The sequence below is a fragment of the Ambystoma mexicanum genome, chromosome 9 (assembly GCF_040938575.1).
Source record: "Ambystoma mexicanum isolate Mex_15411 chromosome 9, UKY_AmexF1_1, whole genome shotgun sequence".
Lineage (NCBI taxonomy): Eukaryota > Metazoa > Chordata > Amphibia > Caudata > Ambystomatidae > Ambystoma > Ambystoma mexicanum.
Window position 1 is genome coordinate 16,664,116 of NC_090931.1, and position 23,518 is coordinate 16,687,633.

Sequence of the window (23,518 nt, forward strand, 5' to 3'; positions counted from 1 at the left end):
GAGAACAGAAAAGAAAAAAAAAGAAAATGTCCAAGGAAAATTCAGAAGGTAAGTGGGGTTGGGAGGAAAATAAATAAATAATAATAATTTAAAAAAAATAAAAAAAACACACACACTTGAATCCCCAGCAGGGGACGATGGCGGCCTCCAGCCGTGTCGAGACTTGGATCGGGGATGGCCCCGCTTTGAGCCTCCTCATTGACAGAGGGGCTGACACGCCCCCCCCCCCAGCTGGGGACAAAGGAGTGGAATCCCAGCCGAGGGATTCCCGGCCGGGTAATGCCCCGGCGAGGGCCAATCAGAATGTGTGTTACATTCTGGTTGACCCTCGCTGGGGTACTAATGTTGGATGACATGCCTTCCTTACAAGGCCTAGTTAGTCAAGCCAGCTAAAAGCCCGGTCTTAAACACCCCCTTGAAAATGAAGTAGTTTAGTTAAGAGAAGTGGGCAGAAAACTCCAGATTTTTGGGGCAACAATAGAAAATCGTTTTCCATCCATTTGCGCTTTGCTGAATTTTGGAAAAGCCAGGGAAGGGGGGCGGTGACAGATGAAGATTGAAGTTGTTCTGGATTGTCGATCTGAAATCTATTCATTGACACTGGATTTGGGCTATAATAGACAAGACAAATTGATGTATATGTAATTGACCTGAAAATCACTAACTGCTACAGGGAGGCCAGCCCATTATCACATTTACAAAGACACAGCAAAGGTCTAGCTTCTGCATTCTCTGCAAACATAAGAATAATTCTGCAGCAAGACCAGGTAGAAACAGGATGGTTTCCTCTTCCCTTTAGTTATGGGGAGGTAGGCTGTCAAACGGGGAGGTAGGTTGCCGCACGGGGAGGAAACAGAGTTTCCCACCGGCTTACGTTGTGAAAGATATGGTTGGTGCAGTGCATGACAAGTAGTTAAACGGACATGTGGTGGTTTAGACATGTATAGCATTCGATAAGAGAAGGTTTACAGAGTATGCAATATTATTCTATCTTCCTTGAAGGGATTTGCTGTGCAGGTACAGATAAGTAAACTGTAACCTCGAAGAGTATTCTATAGTTCTGAGGTTGTAAACATCAGAGTTAGGGCCACCAGCAATGTCCAATGTACAATGAAATTCAGTAGATCTGCTGCTCTGGACTCTCTGGTGTCACTAGGAAACGGAATCCGCAGACCTGGGAGTCAGCATCTCAGGTATCACCGGATGTTGGACAGGCCCAATGTTCAGTGCAGGGGTCAACTGTGTGGCATGGTGCCTGCGACAGAATAACACTAGATGCTAAAGTTCAAGGACTGGCCGGCGGTTTCTCAGAAATGGTTCCCCTGGTGACAGCGAACTGCTGCGGGTAGGCAGGACACCAGAAGCCCACTCGGGAACGTGCGGATAAGCTGGTGCTGCGACAGCGTGGTGCAAGAGTTCGCAGTTTGGATCCTGACAGCAATGAATCGGTGTCCAGCATTCACAGTTCAGGTAAGAAATGGATCCCTCCGAACCTGCATCTAACCAGAAACTTGTAGAGTTATTGATAGTTCTTTTGTTCCCGAATGATAGGCATTGTACTCTATTGATCACTGGTGTGCAAGCCTTTCTGGCTTCTCCTCTTCCCTCATCCTTCAGGAGGCAAACAGAAGCCATGACCAGTTGTGCTTTCATACATTTCCTTTCCCAGAAAGGGAACAAGGTTTAGCTGTGAAACTCATCCTTGAATGGTGTATCCTTCAGTGTGATTGCGCCTTGGAGGGGCGGAGAAGAGACAAGTCGCGGAGCCCATGTCTTTCTAATCAGCAAGGAACACCACAGTGTGACACCGGGAGCGTGGCAAGAATGGCAACGAGGTAACCACTGCCAGAGAAGATATAAGTATTCAGGAGCTGGTCCTAGCGTGACCACGAACGCCTCGTGGTGGGCGAGATGCCTGCTGAAGGACCCTGAGACCATCACAGCTGGGAGCATGAGGAGCTCCCCGTCAACAGCGTCCATAAACAGCTGCAGCCTGAGGGGGGAAGCCAAGAACAAGACATTGTTGAGAATTCAGAACGTGAAAACCGACAGCGGAGAAGAGTACCCAAACGCATGGAGAGCCCTGCAATGCTCCCTACGCAGATTAAGTTACCGGGGAGTACGGGAAAAGTGGGATACCACTGGAGCAAAAGTACATGAAGAGTGCAACTCGTCCCAGTCATAAAGATGAGATACGAGGAATAAAGTTCTTTGATTGACAATGGGAAAGGCTCGCAAAACAAACAACCCTGGGAGGAGAATAAAGAGAGACTGGAGATAAACATGCTGGGAAGAAGGGAAAAGGTCTTATGAACAAAGAGAGTGGATAAAACAGGGATTCTAAAAGGGGAACAAGTCCCATGCAAAGTAGCCAAGGATGAATTGAGAGACTGTAAAAGGTTCACAAGTAAAGACAAGAGTGTGAGAGAATATCCCAAAACAAGCTGTAAACCGTTCATCCCTAAGGACAGCATCAAGGCCAGAAGTGTTTTTCGAACTCAGAGGAGATATCCAGAGCTTACCAGAGAAGGCAACGTGTAAGAGAGACGTTTCCATACAGAGACCATCAAAAGCTACGAGAAGCCCAGGTGAACAAAGGTCTTCGCTTGGCTGAACTTCATTTGGTTATATTAGTGGTAGGGTCAGGTAGAGTTAGGTTTGGACCAGGGACATTTTTACTTTGGGACTCCCTGATGACAAGACAAGCGCCATTGGTTCCTTTAGATAGGCAGGGTGATCCCTTTAGCAATAGGGAAAGTTAGGCCATACTCATAGTTTCATTAAATAGAAGTTCTTAATGTATCCGACTCCCCTTTCTGACCCGCGACATGGACCAGAGTTAAAATATCCTGAGGCCGCCTCCCTCTGGGCAGGGCCTGCAGCTATGAAGTCTGATTCTGCAATACAGAGGTTCTGCAGATGTGCAGCCCTACTTGGCAAAACTCACTAGTTTCCTACAATTATGGATCAGTTCTGTTCACAGCGACTTTAAAACCCAGGTCTGCCATCTTGAAACAGGACAGCAGATCTTTCCGCACGTGCGGATATTCTCCCGAGGCAGAGCTGCTCTGCTTCCCTTTGCGCAGTGAGGGATTATGGGACATCATTATTGTAGATAAAGTGGTCATGAAACGTGGCTTCTTCGATCTTGCTTCACAGGGCACTGGTATTTTGAGGCAGGGCCCGATTGGACCTCCAGCAACAACTGTGAAATTAATTTCTTTAGGGCATTTGGCTGCCCCCTGTCCATGGACCAAGTGGAGCTGACAAGGGGATCCTCCCCTATGTCATCCTCGGGCCAGTCATCAACTTGTTTGGGGACATACATGGCACCCTCCGGTTACTCCATGAGATGTCGCTAAAATAAGGCAGTAGACTTTGCCACAAGACACTCAAACTCCGAAGGTTGTAAGTGATTGAGAAGTGAGAGTGTGCTGGGAAAGCTATATCTGGATTAAAACCCAGAGACTTTGTAAGGTGAAGCCCATATGCCATCGAGTTCTAGGACTTTTATTTTTCTCAGCTGGCTTACTATTTAACATTTCATAATCAATGTGTATATTTTGAACCCGAACTTCAGTGTCACCCTATAGTGATCCTACCTGGTTTTGGGACATGTGGACAGTCAAAACACAGGATGTGGGCCTTTAGGAAATCAGGATACAAGCCCCTAACTTGGATACACACTTTAGGGAAGAACAGATCTCCCCTACGCAGCATGTGCTTGGGAGACAGGTTTACAGAGGGCACCTGTGTGCCCCCTCACCCGCCCCCAACAGAGGCATTTCTCCCTTGTGAGCATGGGGCCACAACAGAACTCTGCAATATTATTGTAGTGGGGAAGAGATCCATCCAATTGAGCCACTACTCCTGCCAATCCTACAGTGTGTCTTCAATGCCAGGAGGGGCAAGAAGATTGCATTCACCTTATACAACATAATCATAGTGGCCAGACGTCCCGCAGTGACCGACCGTGAATGGCATGGGAGAGGGCTTTGGGGTTTATATTCAGAGGAAATACATATGCACTCACAAAATGTTTGCCAGAGATTATCCTCATCAACTGTATTTGGATGTAATCGATTACTTTTAGGCACCAGTGTGTTGAGAAACTGGTGACAGGAGGACGTAGCAACCCAACCAAAGGTCCAGGACAGCTCGTGGAGTCAGGAAGGAGCAGGCAGCCGGAAGAAACAGTTCCACGAAAGGCGCAATAGAAAGCGGCAACTCAGGATGTCCCAGGACAGTGCTGTGGGAAGGTGACAGCAAGCCATCGGACTACCAGGTCAGGGAATTATATGATATGATATGGCATTTATAACGCGCCTACACACAAGTGTTTCAAGGCGCAATGAGGCAAGGGAGGGCGAACAGGGGGAAGACAGAGACAACGATGCTACTAGACCAGGTGACATTGAGATCGCGCAAGTGCAGGTGAAGGAGGAAGGGGAGATTCTTTCGCCTGAGAAACTGGATTCAAGAATAGAGTGAGGGAGGCGTGGTATCACAAGTAGACACTGACACAAGAGCTGCAAGCTTCAAAACCTTTATTCATGGTTTAAAAGGGGCTGGAAAACTCCCATCTTGCCCTATAACTAAGATGGGAGTATTCTCGACCATCAAACAAAAAGAAAATACAGTCCCGGTCAGTCCTTAGTCAAAATAAAATGGCCTATACTAATATACCTAATGCCTGCCCTCTTTCTAATACAATAAATGTGTAAAGGGCATGTGTAATGCAAAAAGGAAAATCAGTCTTCAAAAGAATTGTCAGTATGACCAAGTAAACTCCCTTCCGCCAGTGTTGTAGCATGGGGTAAGGTAGTACACTTGGACCTTGCGGCACACTCTGGCCTCGGACACAAGGATGGAGTTCATTTCGTGGAACAGGGCCCACTTGGCCTTCCACAAAAAATGTCACTAGTTTATCCGCTGGATCCCTCGGCTTTATCTCACTCCAGCCCAGGTCACCTTTTAGCTTGAAATACACTACCAACAAAGGTTTGTTTCCTTCTGGTTACCACAATTCAGTACAGGTTCCCCTCCGCCAGACTCAAACCTTTCAATCACACTTTGTGGGGGTTCCCTTCCCCAAGCTTCAATCACACCTTCATAGGAGTCCCTCTGTCGCGCTCAAGCCTCCTTTTGCTGTCCTTTCCGCTGTCCAAGACTTTCGAAACTGCAAGGCTTTTGCTCTTACCTCGGCCTGACCACTTCGACCTCAAACATCACTTTTTCTCTCCGACACCAAGGGCTCTTGGTAAATGTAGTTTCAAGCACAGTACTTATTTCAAAGATCAAAGATATCTCTCATATCCAGGTTTCCCTCTGCTGGGATCTAACCCAACAGTTTAAATCTTGACAGGTTACCCTCTGCCGGGATCAAACCTAGCAACAGTTCAAATCTTGCATCTCAGTTTCTTTCTCTTCCTGTCGCTTTTACGGCATCAGACATTTCACAGAGACTTTTGATTGGGCAATCTTCTTTCGCTGGACCACTCTGTTACTTTGTATCTTTAATTTACAGTACTTTACAATGCCTTGCTTTCTCTCGTGTCTTATCGTCACACGCGCAACCTTCATTCATTGGATACTGTTGCCATCAGGTTTCTTTTAACACAGACCATACTTTCATTGCTCTCATCAACTCACCGGCTGTGTTAATTAATTTTCTTCTTTCTCGACTTTCATCCTGAGGTCAAGGCTAATACCATAACTGGCGCTGCACCCCAACTCTGCCTTTCACACTGGAGGTTGGCTGGTATCCTTGAAACACAAAAAAGGTTTGTCTTTTCTCTCTGGCTGGGCTTTCTTGAAAAACCTTCAAGGCCCTTCGGTAACAATTTCTCGCCGGGGTGTCCAAGGTTTGTCCGTACCTCGGTTCCATCTCTCGGCCTGTTGCTCTGCTACGCCTGGAGCGTCGTCACCTTGGAAGAACTGCTCCTTCTCGTGCATCGCCTAGCTCAGAGTGTGACTCAGTGTTCCACCTTTTAACCATGTGGGGAGCGCTTATAGGTACCAGGTGTATGTAATTAAGATCAAGGGCCTGACCCTGCCTGATCTTACTAGTGGAACACGTCCAATGTTTTACATGGGTGGTACTCCTTTTAGCCTCAGATCTCCTCGTCCTCCGCTCAGTGTTTTTGTAGGAAGGGGGGTGGGGGAAATCTGGGAAGTTGTAATATCCTATAAAATAGGAACGAGGCAGGGGTATTTGGAAAGGGGGATACCATGTCTCACCATCAGTGTTCCTCCCCCACTCCCTGACGATCCCTCATTCAGGTGATCCTCACGCACTTGTCCACCCCCAGGGTCTGGATCCCAAGGCGATGGCCGTACCCTGGCCAACTGAGTAAGGGATCCCCGGGGTCTAGGCAGTGAACACCCTCTGGTTTTTCACAATAGCTACCAAAGAGGCAGAAAACGGTCCAAAGAGAGGAAAATGTAATCCAACCAGCAAGGCAGACTGGGGAGTGGGGGCGGAGGGTCAGAATGACAAGAAGGAGCACAGGTTGGGATTATAACAGCCAAAAGGAAAACCAGGTATAAGGACAAAGGAGACAGGGTCCTACCAGTAGGGCCAAACCAGGACCTCAGCTACAGCCCATTTTTAACAGGAGCCTTCCAGAAATTCTTTTACACTGCATTTCATCTGAAGACTCTGAACAGCGTTTGCCCCCGGCATATGTATCGTAGATGGCAATGGAGTCGTCCATATATGCAGCGCTGAAGTGCTCAGACAGGCATAGCCACATCGGTCTAGTTAAGGCCACAGAAGGACTGCACAATGCCCTTAGCTTGCGTACCCATAGAGGGTGCTGCCCTTGTTCCTTCTCCTGCTAATTACAATGGCGAGAGTCAGGTCCAACCTCTCTCCCGCTCTTAGTGGAGAATGAACGAGTAAGCAGAACCCGGAATGGTGCTGCTCAAACTGCTCATGAGTCCAAAACGGTTTCATGCTTCTATGTCTGTTTCTGCTTCAGCCTCCATGCTCCAAACTGCCGGAGTCTGGTTACCTCTAACCTCTCCCTTACAACCTGCAAATTGCCGCTACTCTCTACTACCCACCAATCCTTTTACTCACCAGCTATTCAGTTGCTTATGAGAACCCAAAGCGCGCCTGCCACCAACGTCAAGACTCAACCTTCCCAACTGCACAGCAGTGCTTGCATTACTTGAGAATTATGATAATAGCAGGTGGCAATTCGCATGGGAAACATTGTCTTCCGTGGCCCTGGCATTTATCAAACTGCTGGGCAAGGCAGGGGTGGACTTCACACGGCCAGTTTCGTACCCCACTACGCACAAGAACCAAAGTGGACCCACATGAGAGGAGAACCAAACAATCAGGTACCAAGTGCCCACGTGAGGAATGCACAGCGTCTCTTATTGATAACACATTCAGCCAGGGTTCGGCCCAAGTCAGCCCTCCAATCACACCGCAGAAAAGCACTCAAAGGTTTTGACAGTCAGCCAATTAGATTGGCTATCAAAGCCACCAAGCATACGAACCAAACCCCACAGCATGGAGATATTCGAGAGTTGTCAACTGGCACTTGTTATGACCACATACCCGACATGCCCGGTTCTGGCCATTGCTCACTTTCAAGAAGAGCCCAGAATTCCTTGAGTTGGAGGAGGGGGTTGAGGAACCCTACAGTGAGAGAGCCAGAGATGAACAGCAGGGCACAGAGTGGTACATGCTGCAGACTGGAGACCAGAAATCACTGAAACACACTCATAAAAACTTGGGAAGTGATCAGGGTTCTCATAGGCCACCCGTGTAGACCTTTGGCAGCCCTGGTGCATAAGCACTTACAAAAATAAAAAAGGTACAACCATTTCTTGTGTTCTGCCATGGACGGACCACCATTTGAGGTTGTGGCGGGTCTTCAGAAGCATTGTAAAGCCTTGTACCTGTATGCCACGACCCCAGTAAAGTAAAAGGGTAGCGATTGGCTTGGGGGACAAGGTGGGCACCAGAACCAATGAAAGTGAAGGAGAAGTATGAAGGGTGGCACAGGAAACTGGGCAATGTGGGTTGTTTGGGTAAGGTCAAAGGAGGAGCAGGTGGGCCGAGGGACCAGGTGGGCCGAGGGACCAGGCGCAGGAGGATATTGCAGCAGAGCCTGGAGTAGTGTATGGAGGTATTGGTTGGTGCGAGAAAGTGGTACTTGGTTGCGAGTGTGTGTGTAGAGAGTGACTAAGATTAAGCAGGAGATGTAAGGAGAGTCAGTGGACCAAGTGAATGAGAGAGTGAAAGGAGGGTGAATGCGGGAGAAGGAGGGGTCAGTGTAGGAAGGGGTGTAGTAGAGCAGACAGTAGTAGAGGGAGAGGATAGAGCCGTAGAGAGTGAGAAAGAGTAACAGGAGATGGAAGAACATGGGAGGGACCAATCAGGGTGAGAGGTACACAGGTGTGAAAGGGCAAGAATAGCTGAGACCTGGTGAATGAAAGGCACCCAGTCTTGACATTTTTTGTGGGACCTTCGTTAGGATCAGCCGAGCACTTCTGGAAGGGAGCCAAATAGAAACGCCCCTCACAGGTAGGAGCCACAACGCAGGCAGTAGGACGTACTGGCTTCTAGTGGCCACCTTGGGACTTGGAGTTGCCTGGGCACAGGAGGGAAAGGTGCCATGTGACCAGAGAGCCCTTAGTCAGACCCACTGCAAATATTCTAATAAAAACCCTTGAACCATCTTTGCGAGTTGTTGTGTTCTTGTGGCAATCAGACATATTTCAGTGACAGTTTCTTACGGTCTGAGCTGCAATTTCTAAAATGTCCTGCAGGTGTAGATCCAAACTGAGGAGCAGCTCATACGAACGTGGGAGAGGAGCAGTAACGCAATTTTGAGGATGCCAACTGAGTGGGGAATGAGTGGAAAATTGGTTGAGCACAAATACAGAGCACAGAACTATTGGGTGATATAGGAGATGGACCAGGAAAGGCCAGCTGAGATTCCACTATTGGGCAAGTACAATCCCGGACGACAATGGAGGAAGAGAGGAACAGACAGGGACCTCAATACCAAAACGTAATGCAGCAGGCTGCAAAATGTACACTTGCCTCTAGCCATTGGTGAGTGATAATTCACTGGTTGCAAGTAAAAAAGAAGCAGGCATGCTTTGTGCATATGGAGAAGTGACATTTATACCAGAGGGCAAGCCATTTGTATGCCTGTTGGTGTAAACTGCAACTTGACATTATTCCCCTAGATACTGCAGAAGCTTATGACCTACACACCTCTTCACCTCTGGTCTTGGCACCTTGATCTCTTCCTATGGTTGCTCCCATCAACTCTTTGCTGATGACACTCAGATCCTCTTCTCCTAATCTGACGAAGCATAGTCAAAAATGCCCATCTCTCCACCATCAAATACAGAATGATATGATAGGTTATTTATAACGCGTTTAATCTAAGCACGGACCCGGGGATCAAACCTGGTTTGCTCCATGTCGTCCTGCTTCCAAGACGAGCACGTTGCAGCTGAGCTATCCTCCCGAGACGAATGGCATCGCAATCGCTCATGCTCAAATCCACCAAGACTGAAGTTATCTATTTCCCCTCCAAAGAGGCAGTCTCTTCCTCTCCACTGACTACCTTGCCTACACTGCTTCTGCTCGCAACCTTGTCGTCTTCGACCCGTCTCACAACTTTTTGCTGTTAATCTACAAATCTGCCCCTGCGGCCAGACTTAATCTCATCAACATCAGAAAAATAAGACATCTTCTTCCCTTCAACACTGCTAAGCACCTAATCTCCTCTTTAGTGCTCTCTTGGTTGGACTACTGTGCCAGTCTACTCTTTGGCCTTCACAACTATGTGTTTTACCATTGCGACAAAGACCCAACTCTGCTGTGCATACAGTCTTCAACCTTACCCATTTCACCTCCACCTGCCCGGCCCCTCATCAGTTAGGCTGGTTAGCTATGAGACAGTGGGCAAAGTATACATTTATTCTCATCATCTTCAAAACTATACACAGACTTACTCCACCCCATCAGCCGATGTCGCTCCCTACTCTCCCCCTGTCTCCCTATGATCATCCTCGGCTCACCTCCTTGCCACCTCTTGTGCCCCTTGCGCTGCCTCTCGTTTCCGCTCTCTCCCTGCGATCATCCTCCGCTCTCCTCCTTGCAACCCCTTGCGCTCACTCTCATTTCGGCTCTCTCCCCCGCTCTCCCTGCGATAATTCTCAGCTCACCTCCTTGCCACCCCTTGCGCTCCCTCTCATTTCTGCTCTCTCCCCCTCTGTCCTTGCACTACCCCCAGGCCTACAGATCATGGGTGTATTAGCCACTTTCACCCACAAAAAATTGGCAAATATTCGCAAAAATGAAAAAATATTAAGTACAAATACTCCCCCCAAAAAATAGAAGAGATAAGGTGTCAGTCCCCCTGTTTCCACCCACACAGCTCCATGAATGTGTTTGGACCAGTAGTACAGAGGCTCCAGGATAAAGAGGCAAAAACGAAAAACCAGATGCAAGAAATAAGAATTACAAAAACATTTCTGCTTTACAGTTAAAACATATTTTTGCTGGTTTATAAAACACTCCAATCGGAAATGGGATTGACTTTTTTACTCCCTAAAAAAATAATTTTACTCCCAACTTCAAAAAAGATAAACAGTAAAATACTCCCACATCAAATTCTGGAGCATTGTCCCCTCCTTTGTAAAGAACCACTTGCACAGCATTCTACGCCCCCATTTCTCCCTGTTCTCCCCCACCGCTCTATGACCACCCCACAGGACATATCCCTCACCCCTTCATCCTAAAGCTTGGCACTGTCTCCACTATCCTGCTCCTATTTCATGCTCTACTTTCCTATCCCTAGTTCATGTTCCTACCTCCTCTGCATCATCTGGTCTTATATACACACCCTCTTAGCACTTCCTGCACTATCCCGTTCCTAGATCATGCTCTACTGTCCTTGTCTTGGTTCAATTTTCTACCTCCCTTCCATCATCTAGTCTTATATCCACACCCCCTTAGCACTTCCTCCACTATCCCGTTCCTATATCATGCTTTACTGTCCTTGTCCCTGGTTCATGTTTCTACCTCCCCTGCATCATCTGGTCTTATATCCACGCCCTCTTAGCACTTCCTCCACTATCCCGTTCCTACATCATGCTTTACTGTCCTCATCCCTGGTTCATGTTTCTACCTCCCCTGCATCATCTGGTCTTATATCCACACCCTCTTAGCACTTCCTCCACTATCCCGTTCCTACATCATGCTTTACTGTCCTCGTCCCTGGTTCATGTTTCTACCTTCCCTGCATCATATGGTCTTATATCCACACCCTCTTAGCACTTCCTCCACTATCCCGTTCCTACATCATGCTTTACTGTCCTCATCCCTGGTTCATGTTTCTACCTCCCCTGCATCATCCGGTCTTATATCCACACCCTCTTAGCACTTCCTCCACTATCCCGTTCCTACATCATGCTTTACTGTCCTTGTCCCTGGTTCATGTTTCTACCTCCCCTGCATCATCCGGTCGTATATCCACACCCTCTTAGCACTTCTTCCACTAGCCCGTCCCTACATCATCCTTTACTGTCCTTATCCCTGGTTCATGTTTCTACCTCCCCTGCATCATCTGGTCTTATATCCACACCCTCTTAGCACTTCCTCCACTATCCCGTTCCTACATCATGCTTTACTGTCCTCGTCCCTGGTTCATGTTTCTACCTTCCCTGCATCATATGGTCTTATATCTACACCCTCTTAGCACTTCCTGCACTATCCCGTTCCTAGATCATGCTCTACTGTCCTTGTCTTGGTTCAGTTTTCTACCTGGCCAACACAGGAGCCATCTGAGGCCAGGTAAGGGTGTGCTGCCCCAGCCCTACAGACTACTTCCCAAAATCCCACATTTTGCACTTTAAAAAGTATGTTTGTGTTCAGCAAGTCTCCTCTCCATGGCTGCTTCCACCTGCAAATAATATCCGCCCTCCTAGCCCCCCGCCCCCCGATTGGTGCCCTCGCCTTCCCACAACACGGCCTCCATTACCTGAGGAGCACGGCGAGTAGCAAGGCCCTCCTCGGAGCGCCCTAAGTTTTAAAACTTTGTAGGCACCAAGGCCTTTGGCGTTCCCCCAGCAGCCCGCTCCAACCCCGCACCCTCTTCCTGGTTCACCTTCTCCCCCGCCTCCCGACCCGGCCAGCACCGCTCCCATTGGTCCTCCCAGCCTTCATCACTGGTCCTCTCAGGGCAGCCCATCTGCCCGTGCAGCCCTGCGGCTAAGGGCCCTAAGGCCAAGGGCGACGCCTACATTGGCGGCTCCAAGATGTGTCTGCAGGTGTCAGCAGGGGAAGCCAATGAAGCCACCAGACACCGACAAAACCGTAAGTGTTGGCATGGGTGGGGTGTAGAGCAATTACTCTACTCCAGAAAGCTCCTTCCACTCTAGCTTACCTTTGAATAACCTAGACTGCTACAGACTTACACCATGCATTTTTGGAGAGATATGTGACCACAGCCTAAACCTATTCATGGCTGGACAGCAAACATTGCCTGCAGTATAATGTTAACGAGTACCATACCCGGAGAGAACCACAAAGTTTAGCCTGCGTCGCATCTAGACAGAAATGGGATTGTTAGCATATGCCACACCTAGATGGAACTCTCAAGTTTAGCCCGCGCCGCATCTAGATGAAGGTGCGATTGTTGGCATGTGCCGCACATATATGGAATTCCTAAGTCTAGCCTTCTTCACATCTAGATAGTAATGTGATTCAATGATTGCTATACGATTCGCCGGCCATGCCGGGACCAAGCAGGCAATCATGAACCAATAACCGACTCACTAACAATTTCACCCCACTGCATATATTCTCTGAAACTCTAAACAAACACAACCACAACTCTATAACACAACAAACTTCACTACACAGCAACAACAAAACAAAATAAAACACAGACTTGCACAACAGTACACGACGGCTACCGAACGGAAAACACCCCAAGCCCAGCCAACGGACCCACCGTGCTGAGGTCGCCAACAGCACATCACTTGCACTTTTCCAGCTTATCCCCACTAACTCACCCCTCCCTCCTCCCAGTTTCTTTTTCAGAGCCGCCAGCGGCCCACTCCGGTGGTGATAGTGCGTGGTACAAATATCCTTTAACATTAACTCCCTTCCATCATCTAGTCTTATATCACACCCTCTTAGCACTTCCTCCACTATCCCATTCCTACATCATGCTTTACTGTCCTTGTCCCTGGTTAATGTTTCTACCTCCCCTGCATCATCTGGTCTTATATTCACACCCTCTCACCCACTGTTAAGGACACAGGATCTCTGCTCTGTAAATCATTGTAAGAACGTGCGTGTGCATTGGTGTGCCAAAAATGGATTGTTTTCTCCATAATGTTCATTAAATAAAAAAACAATTGAGTTCTGGGAAGAAGTAGCCCGCCGATTAGAGGAGAAAGGGATCGAGTTAAATGTCGAATCAGTGTGGGCATGACTGATAGGAGGGTTTCCAAGACCAGAAAACATATAAGTAAATTGAAGGACCTACCATACATACTTGCTAAGCGTAGAATCGCCATGGCATGGAAGGCATGTAATAGACCACAGATAGAAGTTTGGTGGAAAGATCTTCAGAAATGGACTGGAGCTGAAACGGCTGTGTGGCAGGAAGCGGCTAATAAAGGAGGGAAAGAGGAAATAGGAACCTTGACGGCCTGGAAGCAATTAGTGGTCACACTATATGGGCCCACCCAAGATTGGTCAAGTGACCAAGACTCTGCTGAGGACACAGACAAAGGGAACCCCCCTAAAGAAGTAGACAAGGAGCGCAAAGTGGAGTAGGCTCGAGTTGGGGGGAGGGAAAGGGGTAGGCAGTGGACACTGGATGATGCGCTAAGTTTGGAATATAATGACAGGTACTGCAAGTTTTATTGTATGTGGATTTTGTGTGAAAAATCAATAACATTTTTTTAAAAAAAAACAATACACAATTGCAGAAGGTGCCGCGAAGCTAAGCAGCACTATATAATATATATGAAGCTATGTCCTCACGCAATAACCTAACACACTAAAGTGAACTACATTATAAAAAGATCAGTTTGCCCAAATACGAGAAAAGGAACAACTCACTTGTTCACAACTTTCCACCAGAAGTCCAATATCTTCTTTCTGCCAACTCCGGGTAAGAGGGCCTTAGGAACCCCTTCTAGAGACGAATAGAGACCACTTGAATCATTCTATAAAAATAAAAACATGAAGCGGGTGAGTGCAACTCAAAGAAGGAACACGGGTGAGGATGTTCTATTTAATGCCTTCAAAGTGCAAATCTCAGTTTACAGGCACAAAGCAAATGTGCCACAATGAACTCTTCAGAAAGGCACAAGCTTTACAAAATCCCTCGAGAAAGTATAGCTATTGCGTTTCATACTAACCACGGCCAATCAGGCGAGTATACAGGTTATAAAACCCTTCATGTGGGAGTTTCCTGATGGCCAATGTGAGAGACGACGATGATGTACAGACTACAGGTGATGCCAGGGTCCGGCTTTTATTACTTGCAGCAAAGAAAGTCATGGGGCCTCATTACGAGATTCGCAGAACAGGTTAATGGGCTCCGCTAATGGAGGCGGACCCGTTAAACCCGTTCCGCGAAATTATGAGGTCCCCGCGTCCTTACCGAGTCCCACGAGTGGAAGAGGGAGCTAACAACGGGCCGGTCGTAATCGGCCCGTTGTTAGCTCCCTCTCCCATTCCCATTGATCCCTATGGGGGCTCAAATGGGAATGGGGAAGGTCCGGACCCGGATACCCAGAGGGAGGAATTACCGGGCCCTCCGAACTCGGAATGGCCCGGTAATTCCCCATTCATGAGCCCGGTTATAGCTCCATGGCTACCGCCAAACTCGTAATGAGGCCCCTGGTGTCCTTTAACCAAAATGGGCTAACCTGGTATTCGAGTAGTTTTGAGAGATATTGCGCACAAGTTTGCCAAGACCTCCCCTATGCCTCTTGTTCCTGTGCTGCCCCCTCCACAGCACTTCACAAGACCCGCTTTCTGTCCTCTCCACCTTCTACTCTGCTCCTTCACCTCTCCAATGCTTGCTCTTCACCCACGCTCTACTCTGCACTTTCCTCCTCACTCACTGAGCCCCAATGCCACCCCTAACCACACACAGGTCTGTTGCTGCTGCATGCTTTCATGCTTGCCCAGGACCTGGACCGGAGCTCCTCAGTGTGATACACATGTCAATCTCCACAGCAGATTGGCACAGCGCATGGAAAGTGGGGTACAAGGAATTGCTCCAAGCATGGTAAGGGCAGAGTTGGGGAACTGGGGATACACTATATACTACTCCTATGGCCTTAGTTTAGTTTAGTTTGTTTATTTGTATAGCGCAGCCGAACCCTGGGGTAACCGGGCGCATTAGACTTGTAGAGCAAAATGGGTTACAGAAGGTTGTACATGAGAATAACAGAATAAATAGCACGAGGACCAGGTTACAGAATGGTCCGTGACAATGGAGGCAACAAAAGTTACAAACTGCACCTGGTTACAGATTGGTCCGCAGCAAAGGCTAGCACAAGATTGACAGGGTGAGAGAATTTGCTGAGGGCAAGTAAGAGATTATTGTTGAGTTGTGAACAGCTCCTCCGCCTTGGCTCTGAATGACCAGAGCATAGGAAGTGCGTTCCAGCATTTCGCTGCTAACACAGGGAAGCTAGTTAATAACTGAACAGATGTAGGTCCCTGCCGCCATCGGATCCCCGTGGTCAAAAAACTCACTCCCATGGCCATTGACCACGCATTCATGGGGGGTGGGAGGGGAGGGGGGGTGAAGAGACACTATGAAGATACATTAGAAGTGGTCTCAGCCACAATGCCAAACAACATCCTCTTTGCGTTATTACTACAACAACATAAAAGAAAGAAACGTCCCCAACGCACAGAACAGAAAGAGGCCACACAACCAACTATTCCTTCCCTGAACAGGGGGTGAGGCTTAAAGTTCTCCTGCCCAACCCCCTTGTGTAAATAGATCATTCGAACGTTCAGGGGGAATCCTGGGGGGCAGGGGCTGAACCAAAGCAGGCCAGGCAACAAAAGCCCAACCAAATAGAGCAAAGATGAAGGGTGCTCGAGGTCGAGGGCAGAGGTGGATCAAAACACCAGGCGGTCGATAGAAGTGATGTGGAGTTTGTGGCAGTCAGGGGTATTGCTGGGTCTGTAAAAGGTCCGGGGCTATGCTAATGGTGGGACTGTAGGGACTCGGGGGGGGGGGGGGGGGGGAGAGGGGGGGAGGTAAGCTAGCCTTTTGGCTTTTGGTTGGAGCCTATGAGATTCTACCCGGGGCTACAACCAAAAGACCGGGGGCTATAGCCCCCTCAGCCACCCCTAGCAACGCCTCTGGTGGCAGTGGCAAGTGTGGTGCTGCATGGGAGGTAGACTGGTGCCAATATAGAGAGGAGGGCTGAGAGCGAGCTAGAAAAGGGTGTGTTAGAAGGAGGCGGACGTTAGCAGGGGGTGAGCTGGAGGGAGAGACAGAGGGTGTGTGGGGGGAGGGAGGCAGGAGAAGAGGTGGGGGGGGTCACCCCAGACTTGATAGGGGGAGATACTGCGCTTTGGGTCTTGGACTTGGAAACTGGTGTTTGGAAGAGCGGCGCCTGGGCTTGAGTGGAGAGAGCACACACAAAAGCTGAAGTCTAGCCCAGAGGACCCTTTACCCACGTCCACTACAACCTCCTGAGATGCTTCTTTTAATACATAAAACAAAGGTTTATTCGTCCTCGCCAGTGGTTTGAGTCCATCTGTGACCGCCTGTCATCCATGACTGAATACACATTCAGAGTTTAGATGCTGTAGGTCTCCTGATAGATCGGCTGGGGTCTCTCTCCACCCAGTAGCTTGTATAACGGGGTGGGCCACTCTCTATTCTATCCTGCAGAACTGAGAGGGCGTCCCAGGAATCTGGGCTGCCGCTGGAACCCCAAGGCAACTCCCTAAGGCGAAGGCTTCAAGGCGAGCCGTGCAGACTAATCAGAGCACCTCTGGGACCGCTGGTCACATGAACACAGATTAATGGAAGAATGAGGACATGGCTCCTCTCCTCAAGGACATGCCAGCATTTGCCATCTGGGACTTTTTCTGCAGACCGATCATATTACTAAACCCAGGGTTTGCTGCCTGCTGGAACTTCTCAGAGCCTGACACGCTCTGAAGCTCCTATTCATGCATTCATGGTTAATCCTTTGGCATCTGCGGCTCCTCTTGAATGTCTCGTCGCCGGTATTCAGTGTGCGGGCTTAGGTCCCTTAGTGCTTGTGACCGGCTCTTCTAGGGCCTAGATCCGGTTTTCTCTCCCGGTCTACCAGTGCAGGTTACAGTCCTTCCCACCGCCTCCGTTCACCGCCTCACCGCCTGCTGTGCTGTGCCTCTTCAGTCACCAGTCCATGGACTCGGTGCGGTGCTCCTCCAGTCTACGACTTCTGCTCCATGCGCTTGGTCCCTGTTCCTTATAGCAGGGCTATTTAGCTCCTGGTTCTAGCCAAGAGTAGCCTGGCTAGTTTGAAGCCAACAGCTACCAGGAGCTACTTCTGATTGCCCAGGCAAGCAGTGCCTTCAACATAGCGCTTTCATATTAACTGTGGAGGTTCAGGAATGTGTATAAAAGAGAATGAAGGACACACATAAGGGACATTTAAAGGATATTGGACAACATCTTGTGCACACGTTAGATTTCCTGCACACCATGTACTAGACTCCTGGTTCCCCAGTGGCGGCTCCTGGTTTCCCAGTGTCGCTCCTGCCTCGCAGGTGATGCTCCTGGTTCCCCAGTGTCACTCCTGCCTCGCAGGTGATGCTCCAGGTTCCCCAGTGTCGCTCCTGCCTCGCAGGTGATGCTCCTGGTTCCACAGTGTCGCTCCTGCCTCGCAGGTGATGCTCCTGGTTCCCCAGTGTCGGCTCCTGGTTTCCCAGTGTCGCTCCTGCCTCGCAGGTGATGCTCCTGGTTCCACAGTGTCGCTCCTGCCTCGCAGGTGATGCTCCTGGTTCCCCAGTGTCGGCTCCTGGTTTCCCAGTGTCGCTCCTGCCTCGGAGGTGATGCTCCAGGTTCCCCAGTTTCAGCTCCTGCCTCGCAGGTGATGCTCCAGGTTCTCCAGTGTCGCTCCTGCCTCGCAGGTGATGCTCCTGGTTCCCCAGTGTCGCTCCTGCCTCGCAGGTGATGCTCCTGGTTCCACAGTGTCGCTCCTGCCTCGGAGGTGATGCTCCAGGTTCCCCAGTGTCGGCTCCTGTCTCGCAGGTGATGCTCCTGGTTCCCCAGTGTCGCTCCTGCCTCGCAGGTGATGCTCCTGGTTCCCCAGTGTCGCTCCTGCCTCGCAGGTGATGCTCCTGGTTCCACAGTGTCGCTCCTGCCTCGCAGGTGATGCTCCTGGTTCCCCAGTGTCGGCTCCTGTCTCGCAGGTGATGCTCCAGGTTCCCCAGTGTCGCTCCTGCCTCGCAGGTGATGCTCCAGGTTCCCCAGTTTCAGCTCCTGCCTCGCAGGTGATGCTCCAGGTTCTCCAGTGTCGCTCCTGCCTCGCAGGTGATGCTCCAGGTTCCCCAGTGTCGCTCCTGCCTCGCAGGTAATGCTCCTGGTTCCCCAGTGTCGCTCCTGCCTCGCAGGTGATGCTCCTGGTTCCCCAGTGTCGCTCCTGCCTCGCAGGTGATGCTACTGGTTCCCCAGTGTCGGCTCCTGCCTCGCAGGTGATGCTCCTGGTTCCACAGTGTCGCTCCTGCCTCGCAGGTGATGCTACTGGTTCCACAGTGTCGGCTCCTGCCTCGCAGGTGATGCTCCAGGTTCTCCAGTGTCGCTCCTGCCTCGCAGGTGATGCTCCAGGTTCCACAGTGTCGCTCCTGCCTCGCAGGTGATGCTCCTGGTTCCCCAGTGTCGCTCCTGCCTCGCAGGTGATGCTACTGGTTCTCCAGTGTCGCTCCTGCCTCGCAGGTGATGCTCCAGGTTCCCCAGTGTCGCTCCTGCCTCGCAGGTGATGCTCCTGGTTCCCCAGTGTCGCTCCTGCCTCGCAGGTGATGCTACTGGTTCCCCAGTGTCGGCTCCTGCCTCGCAGGCGATGCTCCTGGTTCCACAGTGTCGCTCCTGCCTCGCAGGTGATGCTCCTGGTTCCCATGTGTCGGCCCCTGCCTCGCAGGCGATGCTCCTGGTTCCACAGTGTCGCTCCTGCCTCGCAAGTGTTGCTCCTGGTTCCCCAGTGTCGCTCCTGCCTCGCAGGTGATGCTACTGGTTCCCCAGTGTCGCTTCTGCCTCGCAGGTGATGCTCCTGGTTCCCCAGTGTCGGCTCCTGCCTCGCAGGTGATGCTCCTGGTTCCACAGTGTCGGCTCCTGCCTCGCAGGTGATGCTCCTGGTTCCACAGTGTCGCTCCTGCCTCGCAGGTGATGATCCTGGTTCCCCAGTGTCGCTCCTGCCTCGCAGGTGATGCTCCTGGTTCCCCAGTGTCGGCTCCTGCCTCGCAGGTGATGCTCCTGGTTCCACAGTGTCGCTCCTGCCTCGCAAGTGATGCTCCTGGTTCCCCAGTGTCACTCCTGCCTCGCAGGTGATGCTCCTGGTTCCCCAGTGGCCGCTCCTGCCTCGCAGGTGATGCTCCTGGTTCCACAGTGTCGCTCCTGCCTCGCAAGTGATGCTCCTGGTTCCCCAGTGTCACTCCTGCCTCGCAGGTGATGCTCCTGGTTCCCCAGTGTCGCTCCTGCCTCGCAGGTGATGCTACTGGTTCCACAGTGTCGGCCCCTGCCTCGCAGGTGATGCTCCTGGTTCCACAGTGTCACTCCTGCCTCACAGGTGATGCTCGTGATGCTCCTGGTTCCCCAGTGTTGGTTCCACAGTGTCGCTCCTGCCTCGCAGGTGATGCTCCTGGTTCCCCAGTGTCGCTCCTGCCTCGCAGGTGATGCTCCTGGTTCCCCAGTGTCGCTCCTGCCTCGCAGGTGATGCTACTGGTTCCACAGTGTCGCTGCTGCCTCGCAGGTGATGCTACTGGTTCCACAGTGTCACTCCTGCCTCGCAGGTGATGCTCCTGGTTCCCCAGTGTCGCTCCTGCCTTGCAGGTGATGCTCCTGGTTCCCCAGTGTCGCTCGTGCCTCGCAGGTGATGCTACTGGTTCCACAGTGTCGCTCCTGACTCGCATGTGATGCTCCAGGTTCCACAGTGTCGGCTCCTGCCTCGCAGGTGATGCTCCTGGTTCCCCAGTGTCGGCTCCTGCCTCGCAGGTGATGCTCCAGGTTCCCCAGTGTCGCTCCTGCCTCGCAGGTGATGCTACTGGTTCCACAGTGTCACTCCTGCCTCGCATGTGATGCTCCTGGTTCCCCAGTGTCGGCTCCTGCCTCGCAGGTGATGCTCCTGGTTCCCCAGTGTCACTCCTGCCTCGCAGGTGATGCTCCAGGTTCCCCAGTGTCGCTCCTGCCTCGCAGGTGATGCTACTGGTTCCACAGTGTCGGCTCCTGCCTCGCAGGTGATGCTCCAGGTTCTCCAGTGTCGCTCCTGCCTCGCAGGTGATGCTCCAGGTTCCACAGTGTCGCTCCTGCCTCGCAGGTGATGCTCCAGGTTCCCCAGTGTCGCTCCTGCCTCGCAGGTGATGCTACTGGTTCTCCAGTGTCGCTCCTGCCTCGCAGGTGATGCTACTGGTTCTCCAGTGTCGCTCCTGCCTCGCAGGTGATGCTCCAGGTTCCCCAGTGTCGCTCCTGCCTCGCAGGTGATGCTCCTGGTTCCCCAGTGTCGCTCCTGCCTCGCAGGTGATGCTACTGGTTCCCCAGTGTCGGCTCCTGCCTCGCAGGCGATGCTCCTGGTTCCACAGTGTCGCTCCTGCCTCGCAGGTGATGCTCCTGGTTCCCCAGTGTCGGCCCCTGCCTCGCAGGCGATGCTCCTGGTTCCACAGTGTCGCTCCTGCCTCGCAAGTGTTGCTCCTGGTTCCCCAGTGTCGCTCCTGCCTCGCAGGTGATGCTACTGGTTCCCCAGTGTCGCTTCTGCCTCGCAGGTGATGCTCCTGGTTCCCCAGTGTCGGCTCCTGCCTCGCAGGTGATGCTCCTGGTTCCACAGTGTCGGCTCCTGCCTCGCAGGTGATGCTCCTGGTTCCACAGTGTCGCTCCTGCCTCGCAGGTGATGATCCTGGTTCCCCAGTGTCGCTCCTGCCTTGCAGGTGATGCTCCTGGTTCCCCAGTGTCGGCTCCTGCCTCGCAGGTGATGCTCCTGGTTCCACAGTGTCGCTCCTGCCTCGCAAGTGATGCTCCTGGTTCCCCAGTGTCACTCCTGCCTCGCAGGTGATGCTCCTGGTTCCCCAGTGGCCGCTCCTGCCTCGCAGGTGATGCTCCTGGTTCCACAGTGTCGCTCCTGCCTCGCAAGTGATGCTCCTGGTTCCCCAGTGTCGGCTCCTGCCTCGCAGGTGATGCTCCTGGTTCCCCAGTGTCGCTCCTGCCTCGCAGGTGATGCTACTGGTTCCACAGTGTCGGCCCCTGCCTCGCAGGTGATGCTCCTGGTTCCACAGTGTCACTCCTGCCTCGCAGGTGATGCTCCTGGTTCCCCAGTGTCGGCCCCTGCCTCGCAGGCGATGCTCCTGGTTCCACAGTGTCGCTCCTGCCTCGCAAGTGTTGCTCCTGGTTCCCCAGTGTCGCTCCTGCCTCGCAGGCGATGCTACTGGTTCCCCAGTGTCGCTTCTGCCTCGCAGGTGATGCTCCTGGTTCCCCAGTGTCGGCTCCTGCCTCGCAGGTGATGCTCCTGGTTCCACAGTGTCGGCTCCTGCCTCGCAGGTGATGCTCCTGGTTCCACAGTGTCGCTCCTGCCTCGCAGGTGATGATCCTGGTTCCCCAGTGTCGCTCCTGCCTCGCAGGTGATGCTCCTGGTTCCCCAGTGTCGGCTCCTGCCTCGCAGGTGATGCTCCTGGTTCCACAGTGTCGCTCCTGCCTCGCAAGTGATGCTCCTGGTTCCCCAGTGTCACTCCTGCCTCGCAGGTGATGCTCCTGGTTCCCCAGTAGCCGCTCCTGCCTCGCAGGTGATGCTCCTGGTTCCACAGTGTCGCTCCTGCCTCGCAAGTGATGCTCCTGGTTCCCCAGTGTCACTCCTGCCTCGCAGGTGATGCTCCTGGTTCCCCAGTGTCGCTCCTGCCTCGCAGGTGATGCTACTGGTTCCACAGTGTCGGCCCCTGCCTCGCAGGTGATGCTCCTGGTTCCACAGTGTCACTCCTGCCTCACAGGTGATGCTCGTGATGCTCCTGGTTCCCCAGTGTTGGTTCCACAGTGTCGCTCCTGCCTCGCAGGTGATGCTCCTGGTTCCCCAGTGTCGCTCCTGCCTCGCAGGTGATGCTCCTGGTTCCCCAGTGTCGCTCCTGCCTCGCAGGTGATGCTACTGGTTCCACAGTGTCGCTGCTGCCTCGCAGGTGATGCTACTGGTTCCACAGTGTCACTCCTGCCTCGCAGGTGATGCTCCTGGTTCCCCAGTGTCGCTCCTGCCTTGCAGGTGATGCTCCTGGTTCCCCAGTGTCGCTCGTGCCTCGCAGGTGATGCTACTGGTTCCACAGTGTCGCTCCTGACTCGCATGTGATGCTCCAGGTTCCACAGTGTCGGCTCCTGCCTCGCAGGTGATGCTCCTGGTTCCCCAGTGTCGGCTCCTGCCTTGCAGGTGATGCTCCAGGTTCCCCAGTGTCGCTCCTGCTTTGCAGGTGATGCTACTGGTTCCACAGTGTCACTCCTGCCTCGCATGTGATGCTCCTGGTTCCCCAGTGTCGGCTCCTGCCTCGCAGGTGATGCTCCTGGTTCCCCAGTGTCACTCCTGCCTCGCAGGTGATGCTCCAGGTTCCCCAGTGTCGCTCCTGCCTCGCAGGTGATGCTACTGGTTCCACAGTGTCGGCTCCTGCCTCGCAGGTGATGATCCTGGTTCCCCAGTGTCGCTCCTGCCTTGCAGGTGATGCTCCTGGTTCCCCAGTGTCGGCTCCTGCCTCGCAGGTGATGCTCCTGGTTCCACAGTGTCGCTCCTGCCTCGCAAGTGATGCTCCTGGTTCCCCAGTGTCACTCCTGCCTCGCAGGTGATGCTCCTGGTTCCCCAGTGGCCGCTCCTGCCTCGCAGGTGATGCTCCTGGTTCCACAGTGTCGCTCCTGCCTCGCAAGTGATGCTCCTGGTTCCCCAGTGTCACTCCTGCCTCGCAGGTGATGCTCCTGGTTCCCCAGTGTCGCTCCTGCCTCGCAGGTGATGCTACTGGTTCCACAGTGTCGGCCCCTGCCTCGCAGGTGATGCTCCTGGTTCCACAGTGTCACTCCTGCCTCACAGGTGATGCTCGTGATGCTCCTGGTTCCCCAGTGTTGGTTCCACAGTGTCGCTCCTGGCTCGCAGGTGATGCTCCTGGTTCCCCAGTGTCGCTCCTGCCTCGCAGGTGATGCTCCTGGTTCCCCAGTGTCGCTCCTGCCTCGCAGGTGATGCTACTGGTTCCACAGTGTCGCTGCTGCCTCGCAGGTGATGCTACTGGTTCCACAGTGTCACTCCTGCCTCGCAGGTGATGCTC

The 23,518-nt window shown here is 52.2% G+C and overlaps 1 protein-coding gene across 2 annotated transcripts in view; it reads right to left on the reverse strand.

The window, feature by feature from the left end:
- LOC138487609 (uncharacterized) overlaps positions 1–23,518 on the reverse strand; it is a 508,482-nt gene that overhangs the window by 418,788 nt on the left and 66,176 nt on the right. For both annotated transcript variants that reach the window (XR_011274510.1, XM_069614083.1), the window contains exon 2: positions 14,120–14,226. Coding sequence is in view for 1 of the 2 variants with exons in the window: in XM_069614083.1 (XP_069470184.1) it covers positions 14,120–14,226 (107 nt within the window). In the remaining variant the exon portion in view is untranslated. The remainder of the gene's footprint in view (positions 1–14,119; positions 14,227–23,518) is intronic.